Source organism: Oncorhynchus mykiss, chromosome 5 (genome assembly GCF_013265735.2).
Source record: "Oncorhynchus mykiss isolate Arlee chromosome 5, USDA_OmykA_1.1, whole genome shotgun sequence".
Classification (NCBI taxonomy): Eukaryota; Metazoa; Chordata; class Actinopteri; order Salmoniformes; family Salmonidae; genus Oncorhynchus; species Oncorhynchus mykiss.
The window spans coordinates 90901011-90912413 of NC_048569.1; the positions used below are offsets into that span (position 1 = coordinate 90901011).

At 41.4% G+C, this 11403-nt stretch overlaps 1 protein-coding gene and 1 long non-coding RNA gene across 7 annotated transcripts in view; one reads left to right on the top strand and one right to left on the bottom strand.

Annotated features, from left to right (window-relative positions):
- LOC110524787 (complement factor H) overlaps positions 1 to 1385 on the bottom strand; it is an 83609-nt gene extending 82224 nt beyond the window's left edge. For 2 of the 6 annotated variants that reach the window (XM_036978752.1, XM_036978749.1), the window contains exon 1: positions 1192 to 1383. In XM_036978752.1, coding sequence (XP_036834647.1) covers positions 1192 to 1306 — 115 coding nt within the window. In that variant the 5' untranslated portion in view covers positions 1307 to 1383. Of the gene's footprint in view, positions 1 to 1191 lie in introns of all 6 variants that reach the window. The other 4 variants (XM_036978751.1, XM_036978753.1, XM_036978750.1 and 1 more) reach the window with 4 other exon arrangements.
- Positions 1386 to 9347: 7962 nt separating this feature from the next.
- Positions 9348 to 11396, top strand: LOC118964686. Its single transcript, XR_005051893.1, has 3 exons — positions 9348 to 9446; positions 9620 to 9683; positions 9943 to 11396. It is a non-coding gene; the product is annotated as an uncharacterized LOC118964686 (long non-coding RNA).
- Positions 11397 to 11403: the final 7 nt, after the last annotated feature.

Consider the following 11403-nt stretch of genomic DNA (forward strand, 5'->3'; position numbering starts at 1 on the left):
ACAACCTCTACCTCAATGTGAGCAAGACAAACACGCTTATTGTGAACTACAGGAAAAGGAGTGCTGAGCACGTCCCATTCACATCCATGGGACTGGAGTGGAGGTCGAGCGCTTCAAGTTCCTTGGCGTCCACACCTCTAAGGACCTATCATGGTCCAAACATACAAAAAAAAGTTGTGAGTAGGGCTCTGGAGGCTGAAAAGATTTGGCATGGGGCATCAGATCCTTAAAAACGTTAAACAGCAGCTCCATCGAGAGCATCCTGACCGGTTTCATCACCACTTGGTATGGCAACTACTAGGCATCCGCACGCAAGTTGCTACAGAGGGTAGTACGTATGGCCTACTACATCACTGGGGCTTAGCTCCCTGACATCCAGGACCTCTATACCAGGCGGTGTCAGAGGAAGGCCCTAAAAATTGTCAATGACTCCTGCCAACCAAGTCAAAGACTGTTCTCTCTGCTACCGCACGGCAAGCGGTACCGGAGCGACAAGTCTAGGACCAAAAGGCTCCTTTAACAGCTTCTACCCCCAAGCCATAAGACCACTGAACAGTTAATGAAATGGCTACTAAGACTATTTGTATTGAGCCCTTATTTTATTATTATTTAAACGTATTTTTTTGCACTGACTCTCTTGCACAGGCTCAATGTAAACTCACTGGAATATAACCACACACTCACACATACTACAATGACACTCCAACACACACGGACACAGACATATGCATATTTTCATCACGCACACATTCCTTCCCACTGTTCACGTACGCTGCTGCTACTCTGTTTATTATCATCGTCACTTTACCCCTACCGACAGTACATGTAAATATTATCTTACCTCAACTACCCCGTACCCCTACACATTGACTCAGTACTGGTACCCCTGGTTTATAGCCTCTTTGTTTTTTTATCTACTTATTTTTCCTTAAATGTATTTAGCACATAACTCTGCATTGTTGGTTAAGGGCTCGTAAGTAAGCATTTCACGGTAAGGTATTTGCCGCATGTGACAAATTAAAGTTGGATTTGATTTAGTTGTGCAGCATTTGATAAAAGTAGCATAGCAAACACATCAGTTACGTTTGCTCACTTTGTATAGTCTAGTCAGTCTTACAGAGCAATTGGTGGATACTAACCCAATGTGGGCACTACAAGCATGTGAGAAAGTGATTGAAAACACATCCTTACCAGTCTGAGCTGATGAAGCATCCACATTCATCCATACCACCAGACACAGCAGAGTCAGAGATGATTTCATGTTGATCAAATGGTAGATGCAGTAAAAATGGAAGGAGTAGAACATAAATAAACAGTGTCTATCCCAAAGTTAATGTTTGTCTACAGAGTTCCAGCCCCCAGGGAGCACTGAAGAGTGGGGGACTGATCCAAAATCCTGTAATACTCAAAAATATTGATTTAAATCTATTGCGGTAGAATCACCGAAAATATCACACAGTTTTTGTGAAAAGGCTCAATAGAAAAAGGCTCTGGGTGGGGGAAGTGCCCTCCCACACATGGACATGCAGTAATTGGACTGCTGTGTCATCACCCCTTGCAACGGGCTAATGAAGAGAATGCAGAATTGATTATTTCCAAGGAATTGGTCAATTGTGTTGCTTTAGCCTTTGCTTTGTATTATAAAAGGTTTCATTTTTGGTTGAATAGAACCTAATTTCTTTTGCCACGTGTGTGTATATATATGCGCCGCATGAAAAATATAACGCTATAAATCCCTAGAAAGATAAAGATATTTCTCAACAGCAGAAGGACCTCAGTGTCTGCCAGGATAGCTAACTACTGCAGTATTGCAGCACAGCTGAAGAGAAAACAACCTACTATTACAGGCCCAGGCCACTAGAGGGCCTGGTCACGCCTTAAAGGGAAATGTCACCCTGACTCTGCTACAGGATATTGTCAGAACCATATGGTCTGAAAGATACTCTTTGGTCTTCAGGCTACATCCAACCACCTGTAACCCCAAGCTCGTTCTATATGACCACCTGTAACTCCAAGCTCGTTCGATATGACCACCTGTAACCCCAAGCTCGTTCGATATGACCACCTGTAACCCCAAGCTCGTTCTATATGACCACCTGTAACCCCAAGCTCGTTCGATATATAACAAACATCAAAATGATCCAAACAACAAGCTGGAATGAGCTTGGGGTTACGGGTGGTTGGATGTAGCCTGAGGACCACAGAGTATCTTTCAGACCATGTCATCAAAGAAGTATCACTCATTTCTCTTTTTACCTTTTCTCTTTGTAAAACTCAGGTAATCTGGAGTCCTTCCACAGTGCTCTGCTGAAAAATACCCTAAAGCGGCAGCATTTTGGACAAAAAAGAGAGCAAGGGACACTGAAAAACAACAACAACAAAAACAGTTATGACACAACCACCTCATTCTTCTCTCTGCAGATTCTCATAACACAATACAAAAACATGGCTCCAAAAATCCAAGAGCTTCTATTGGCAAGAATGATCTGTCAAAGTCAATGGGCAGGGTGAGGTTTACAGGGGGTTTTGTGTTATTGTGTATGAGAACGATTTGAAAGGTGCCATACACAACAATTCATACTGTGTAAGAACTGCCCTCCTGAGACTTTTCACAGCCCCCCAGCCCATTCACTTAGTTGACTGATCTTTCCTCTCAAAAGAAGCTTCCAATGTCCCCCAATATCCCTAAAAAATGCACTAGTGTGTCTCTAAACACTTATATTACAATTGTTTGACACCTTTACCAACAATGGCATGTTGCCCTACGTCCCTTCCATACATTTTTTACATTGGTAACACCACAACTATGTATTTTCAAGAGTACAATTCTTCTGCAAGAGGCCCAAACAGTTGGTGCTTAAGGTTTATGAGTCCGACACCATTTCTGTCGTGACTGAGCCTGGTTAATATGACCTGTCTCCCAGCAGAACTCTGGAAACACTGAAACAAGGAAGAACAAGAAGAAGGACAGGAAGAGGCCCCAGCCACAAGCAGCTAGAGAGCAGAAAGGCCCAGTCAAAGGCCGGGAGGAAGTGGTGGGTGTGGCTAGACTGTATGCAGATGTTCCTCTGCCGGAGGCTATTCTTATACGGCTACACCACCGTTGAACTCAAGCCCTGGATTAAAGCTACTGGAGTTGCCTGATGGCATGTGGGCCATGAAGCAGATGTCACCATGGACTGTCATCACGTACTATATGAAGGAACCAATGTGTTACCTAATATTGTTTAGACATGTGTAAAGGATACAATGTGTTACTCAGCAAACTGGATGTAGTCTCTCACAGTGCCATCCGTTTTGTTACCAAAGCCCTGTATACTACCCACCACTGCGACCTGTATGCTCTCGTTGGCTGGCCCTCACTACGTACTCATCGCCAAACCCACTGCCTCCAGGTCTTCTCTAAGTCTTTGCTAGGTAAAGCCCCATCTTATCTCAGCTCATTGGTCACCATAGCAACACCCACCAGTAGCACGCGCTCCAGCAGGTATATTTCACTGGTCATCCCCAAAGCCAACACTTACTTTGGCCGCCTTTCCTTCCAGTATTCTGCTGCCAATGACTGGAACAAATTGCAATAATCACTGAAGCTGGAGTCTTATATCTCCCTCTCTAACTTTAAGCATCAGCTGTCAGAGCAGCTTACCGATCACTGTACCTATACACAGCCAATCTGTAAATAGCACACCCAATTACCTCGCCCCCATATTATTTATCCTCTTGCTCTTTTGCACCCCAGTATCTCTACTTGCACATCATCATCTGCACATCTATCTCTCCAGTGTTAATGCTAAGTTGTAATTATTTAGCATCTGTGGCCTATTTATTGTCTTACCTCCCTACTCTTCTACATTTGCATACACTGTACATAGATTTTTCTATTGTGCTATTGACTGTACGTTTCTTTATGTGTAACTCTGTGTTGTTGTTTTTGTCGCACTGCTTTGCTTTATCTTGGCCAGGTCGCAGTTGGAAAGGAGAACTTGTTCTCAACTGGCCTACCTGGCTAAATAAAGGTTAAATTAAATAAAACATTTGTAGTATGTTGAACTATACTGTATATACTATAATATTGTCTTTCCAATGTGCCTCTGCTTAATGATGACTGAACCTAATATACAAGCAAAGAAGAATTTGGCTTGCTGGCCTAACAGCAGCCAAGAGAATGGTTGCCTTATGATGGCAAGCCCCACACAGTCTGCCACGTCAGCAATTTTCTCATTCATAGACATAGCTCAACTTGAACTGTCGATCTCTCAACTGCATGATGCAAAATCAGACAATATTGACATTTGGAATACAACTCTTGACAGCTTAAAATCACTACTTTGACACTGTATGTACTCAAGATCCTGTGGAGGGGAGTAGGTGGAAGGATGCATGTGTATTTGTGGAATGTCTGTTGGTTTGTGTCTTTTTGTCCTGTCAACCCCCCCAAAAAGGTACAACATGTAAAACTATACTATATTATCCTATACTTGTTCTTCCACTAGTGTTGCAATTATTGATTTAGCTAAATAATATACATACATATCTACAATATTATAGTAAATATACTGTAGGTTTAGAGCTAGTCTCATCTACCAGTGAGGTTAAGCCCATATTACCTTACCAACTAAACAAAACATTAAACGTTTTCTTGCATTTTGAGAATTGAAAGTCAATATTCCTGCCTTAATGTTCAAGATTCACTCAGTGACGATGATGTAGTTGAAATACATGGCAAAGAACACCACAGGAATATTTTTTATAGATATTGTCTGGCTGCTTCAATATTGTAAAAAATACCTGGTGATAATATTCCCAGACAACAATGAACTAAAGAGTAGATTAGTAAATATGAACCAGAGGCACTTTATTTAATGTTGGACAATCATGGAACCATGAATCTGCAAATAATTGGAGCAAACTATTGACAGAGGTTATTCATTTACATGTTTGTCCAACACGACAGTAGTCATCACTTTCCGTAAGCTGAGATCAATAATGGCAAAGAGGCAAAGTCATGACCCCATGTATACAAGATCAGGTGGCATTACAATTGGGCCCCGTTCCAATTTTCTCCCTCACTCCAATCCCTAGGCCCTTATTATCTCCACTGGCTAGTCAGACATCACAGGGGGGCTTTGAAAGGAAATTGATCCTAACAATCCACCATGATCTGTGAATGGGAGTGAGCATGGACATAGCATAGGGATGTGAGCGAGTGATTGGATATGAATCAGGCAAACGTTGTTTCAGAGATATAACTAATTCAGGCTTGTCATCTCTCCAATCCAGATCCCTCTAGGACACGTCTTGTAGGATGAAAGTCTATTAAGGGTTTAGTAAGACTTGCAGTCATAATGCAATGATTCTGTGTTTCAGTATCACTCTCTGGTACGGCCCATCGTGTCTCCATTAATGAGATGTGGAGGTGGTCCACAGAAATCCTTGGGCTCTAGGAAGACATGAGTGAGGTCATAAAAGTACTAGTGATGAAATGTACCCAGCTGCTTTCATTAACCAGCAAGAATAGCAAACTGTCCAGAAATCTTCCCTACCCTTTCTGAAATGCTTTATTTTGCTTCATTTTGTGTGTGAGTTGGAGATAATTGTAAATCTACTTTAAACAATAAATAACTTGGTTGTTTTGCATTATTTTCCCAATGTGTTAAATCAATACAAATACAATTTATCGTCACAAATTGGAAAGGAGTGACTCCACTAGGACCAGTAGGTTGAGCAGACAACCTCTGATTCCCCCTTCAGAACGTGTCTAGAGTTGCTGCACTCAAACTGTAGCCTGTGTCCATACTTCATGATATAGTTGTTTTGGAGAACTCCAAACACATTCACATTATTAATCATCAGAGTTGTGAACTTAAGTCATATGACTTGGACTCGAGTTTAATTTGAGTCACACATTTGTTGACTTGAGACTCCACTTGATTGAAAATAAAATTACTTGATTTGGACTTGGTGCCTCAAGACTCGTGTTTGACTTGAAATGATCTGTCCAGGTTTTGTAAGGTTTTGTCCCTCACTTTGTGTCATAGAGTCTACGTGGGATACTCTACACACAGAGAGAGACAGTAGCCTTAGTCCTTAGTCCTTGCAAAAATAACCTGCAACAGATTAGCTAGTGAAACGGACACTCGGCACTCTGATTGGACAAGCAAACTGTCAATCAACATATGTGGGGTGAGCTAGCGAACAGATCGATGATATGCTGTACAGATATAGGATCAGGTGCAGCGCAAACGTCAAACTGCAGGGAGAGAGGATTGCCATAATAAATGAATATGCAGCTCCAAAAATGGCTTGGTGATCAAGAATATGAACTGTTACGTTGCAAGATCACCAGCAATGGGGACTTGATTACTAGCATAGGCCTACTGGCCTTTTGGTATGTAACAATTGCTTGAAATGCTAATTTGCTTATGAAGCTTGCATTTGTAATTTGTTGTTAAAATGAATTATTGGCGAGACTCTTCAGATCCGCTCTCAAAACTCCCGCCAGTGGAGAGTGTTTTTTTTCTCTTGTTGAAATGTTTACTGTTGCTTTGACATGTTTAAATGAGTGGCTAGATGGTCTTTACCATTCGGCCATCAGATTTGCCACCAATGCTCCTTATAGGACACATCACTGCACTCTATACTCCTCTGTAAACTGGTCATCTCTGTATACCCATCGCAAGGCCCACTGGTTGATGCTTATTTATGTAACCCTCTTAGGCCTCACTCCCCCCTATCTGAGATATCTACTGCAGTCCTCATCCTCCACATACAACACCCGTTCTGCCAATCACATTCTGTTAAAGGTCCCAAAAGCACACACATCCCTGGGTCGCTCGTCTTCTCAGTTCACTGTAGCTAGCGACTGGAACGAGCTGCAACAAACTGGACAGTTGTATCTAAATCTCTTCATTCAAAGACTCAGACACTATCACAGACACTCTTAATGACAGTTGTGACTGCTTTGGGTGATGTATTGTGGTCTTTACCTTATTTCCCTTTGTGCTTTTCTCTGTTCCCAAAAATGTTTGTACCATGTTTTGTGCTGCTACCATGTTGTGTTGCACCATGCTGTGTTGTCATGTTGTGTTGCTGCCTTGCTATGTTGTTGTTTTAGGTCTCTCTTTATGTAGTGTTGTGTTGTCTCTCTTGTCGTGATGTGTGTTTTGTCCTGTATTTATATTTGAATGTTTTTATCCCCCGTCCCCGCAGGAGGCCTTTTGCCTTTTGGTAGGCAATCAATGTAAACAAGAATTTGTTCTTAAATGACTTGCCTATTTCAAAAAAAAAGGTTAAATTAAATTGAAATTAAATAAAAAAATGCATTGGCCCTACGTGGTAAATCTCTAATCCATCTAATACTACAATAATTGCTAGCGTTTCATAATTCCATTCTCCTATCGTTTATTGCAACTTGTAGACAGTTCTGTTTCCTGTTTCCATCAACCTACAAACAGTCTCATTTAAACCCAGACTATGAATGACTATGAATGAAAGACACATTCCATCTCAATTTATTGTATTCCTTTGAAGCCATTGTTTTTTTGTGGTAATATCCATCTTTGCATGACATTTTCTCAAAATGTTTAATTACCCACAATCCTCTAAAAACATATCATTACAACACAGATACAGCACATTAATCTGTGTTTTTACTGAAATATTAACACGTTTGACTACTACTTTATTATTTTAAGTAAAGACATCAAACATAATAATAATATGATATTGTTTAGGACCTTGAGCGTGGCCGAGGTGCACCAATGACCAGCTCGGAAACCAGATTGCATAGGAAGCTACTGTGGGATTTGAAATGTTCGGTGATCTGTTTGTTAACTTGGATTTCAAAAACCTTAGAAAGGCAGGCTAGGATAGATACAGGTCTTTAACAGTTTGGGTCTTTAGTGTCTCCCCCTTTGAAGAGTGGGATGACTGCGGCAGCTTTCCAATCTGTGGGGATCTCAGACGATACGAAAGAGAGGCTGAACAGGCCAGTAATAGTGGTTACAACAATTGTGGTGGATAATTTTAGAAAGAGAGGGTCCAGATTGTCTAGCCCAGCTGATTTGTAGGGGTCCCGATTTTGCCGCTCTTTCAGAACATTAGCTATCTGGATTTGGGTGATGGAGAAATGGGGAGGCTTGGGCAAGTTGCTGTGGGGGGTGCAGGGCTATTGACCGGGGTGGGGGTAGCCAGATGGAAAGCATGGCCAGCCGTAGAAAAATTCTCAATTATCGTGGATTTATCGGTGGTGACAGTGTTTCCTAGCCTCAGTGCAGAGGGTGCTGGGAGGAGGTGCTCTTATTCTCCATGGACTTTACAATGTCCCAGATCTTTTTGGAGTTAGAGCTACAGGATGCAAATTTCTGTTTGAAAAAGCTATCCTTTGCTTTCCTAACTGCCTGTGTATATTGGTTCCTAACTTCCCTGAAAAGTTACATATCGCGGGGGCTATGCGATGCTAATGTTGTACGCCACAGGATGTTTTTGTGTTGGTTAAGGGCAGTCAGGTCTGGAGTGAACCAAGGGCTATATATGTTCCTGGTTCTACATTTTGAAATCTTTTGAAATTCCTCAAGATCCTCAAAAAGTTCTACAGCTGCACCATCGAGAGCCTCCTGACTGGTTGCATCACTGCCTGGTATGGCAACTGCTTGGCCTCCGACCGCAAGGCACGACGGAGTGTAGTGCAAACGGCCCAGTACATCACAGGACTTCTATACCAGGCGGTGTCTGAAAATTGGCAAAGACTCCAGCCACCCTAGTCATAGACAGTTCTCCTCTTTAATTACTTGTTATCTCTTATCTCTTAGAATCTCTTATTCTTATCAGTATTTTTTTAAACTGCACTGCCGGTAATGGGCTCGGAAGTAAGCATTTCACAGTTTTATTTGGCGCAAGTGACTAATAAAATTTGATTTGATTTTGATTTGAATTAAGTAGCTTAGTTTTGTTATTTGGCTACTTGAAGAGAACTAGGGCCTTCCAATGCATTGTGGAAAACTGTTCATCTGATTCTATTGCATTTTAACCTTACTTGATTTTAAAAAATTCACATACCAATAAACATTCTATTTTTGCATCCTGAGATTGCGTTGTTTCCCGCTACTTGTTGATTTCAGTAGCACATCCCCATATCTGATTTCTTTTTTACGAGGCAAGTTCCCCAGTTTCTGTGTTTTTTGGGGTTGTATGTGTTTGTGTATTTCAGGAAATGGCTTCCTGGATTCTAAGCAGCTGATTGGTCGGCCCCATCAATGATTGGAGCTCTGAACCCTCCCCCCTCCCTCTCATCAGGGGAAACAGCTGTTTTTATTTACCAACTCCTTCTCCAGCTGGATAAAAGCCAGTGTTCATTTGTCAGGAAGAGAGAGCTTCTTTGCTGTCTTGTGTTGGTTGTTGCCCAGTGACAGTTCTGTTGACACTATTTGGTAGCCGCTACTTCTAAGGTATGTGTATGCCAACAGGACTGTTTTTGATTATTGAAATTGTTCCCAAAGTTTGTATTATTCTGTTTAATTTGTTCCCAGGGGGGTGGGGGGATGTCGTCGCCTTGGGAGTGTTTAGGCAAGAGCCCTGCGGGCATACATAACCTGTAGTATTTACTGTCTATGCACACTAGGTAAGACCTGGATGGACTACCCCCTGTATTTTGGTTGGTGCGCCAGGAGGTTCTGAAAGGTTAGGTAAGTAGTGGGTAGGAGAGGACTCAAACTTTTACTTTCTTTGCTTTGGTTCCGTCCAGCCCCTTTTACCCACATTACCATGTTATGGAAATAAAGTCCCTGTAAAAGGATATAGTCTCTGTCATCCTTACCCGCACCTACAATCACATACCTCTTTCACTCCACGGGGACTTGAGTTGTAGCAGGGTGTTGCCTCCAAGAGGCGTACGTAACACGTCAGTTAAGAACACATTTTAATTTACAATGATCGCCTCCACAGGGCAAACCCGGACGACGCTGGGCCAATTGTGCGCCTCCTTATGTGACTCCCTATCACTGCCGGTTGTGATACAGCCTTGAATCGAACCAGGGTGCCGCCTCAAGCTCTGAGATGCAGTGCCTTAGACCCTCAAGCGCTGAGATGCAGTGCCTTAGACCGCTGCACCACTCGGCAGCCCCTCATGCAAGGGTTTGTCCATTATTAGCCTATGACCTAAACAAAACATTATATCAAATGTTTGCTTGCATATAATTGAAGGTCAATATTCCTGCCTTAATGTTCAGGAGTACATGTCAAGGAACACCACAGGGACATTTTAATAGATATAGTCTGGTGGCTTCAGTATAAAATACTTGATGAAATTCCTAGACTAAAGGGTAAATAAAAACACATTCATGTTGTACAATCAATTATATATGGATGTGTTTGTCCTAGACTAAAGAGTAGATAAAAACACATTCATGTTGTACAATCAATTATATATGGATGTGTTTGTCCTAGACTAAAGAGTAGATAAAAACACATTCATGTTGTACAATCAATTATATATGGATGTGTTTGTCCTAGACTAAAGAGTAGATAAAAACACATTCATGTTGTACAATCAATTATATATGGATGTGTTTGTCCAAGACAGTTTCCAGTAATCACTTCCAGTAAGCTGAGATTGCCAGAGGCAAGAAGTAAAACAAAAAAAGCATGACCAACTGAGACATTACTTACACTGTCCTGAGACCCTGGAGAAGATCTACTCTAGTAGCTACAGGTGCATGATAAGAGACAACTGGTTTACAACAACAATCAATGACAAGTGATACTGACCTGAGAAATAGTTTGTCAGCTTTAATGTGCATTTGTTAGGTTAACATCTGTAAATCTTATTCTGTTGTACTGTAGCCTTGTAAAGACTCATGGAGACAACGTGTCGTCTCTTTTCCACAACTTTATTGTCTTGATAAGGTCAATCACAATCATAAGTTGTTCACTTATATTACACCTTGAGGTAATGAATCACACAGCTGGGAGATACAGGAGAATATTCACACATTATAGAGCGTGTCGGTCTAATCCTGAATGTTGATTAGTTAAAACGGCATTCCACCCGGTGCATATTCCACAAGCTACCACCGGCTAAATCTATGACTTTAAAATGCCTATTTACTCTGTTCCAACTGACTGCGCAATCCACTGTCTCATCAGCCCAGCCAGGCAATTTATAAACTTGATAGAATGTTCACACAATCACATCTCTTTGTACTAATACAACAAATGTACCATTTTAGTCTAGCTTTAGATAGCTGTACTGTTATTATAGTGAAGCTGAGACTGATGATTAGAAAGATACTGTTATTTTGTTACAATGGTACAAAGTCAAATGATGAAAAATACACCTTATGTGCTCCATTACTGGATGGCTCACATTTTTTCTAAACCTGAATTAAACAAGCGACAACTGGCATG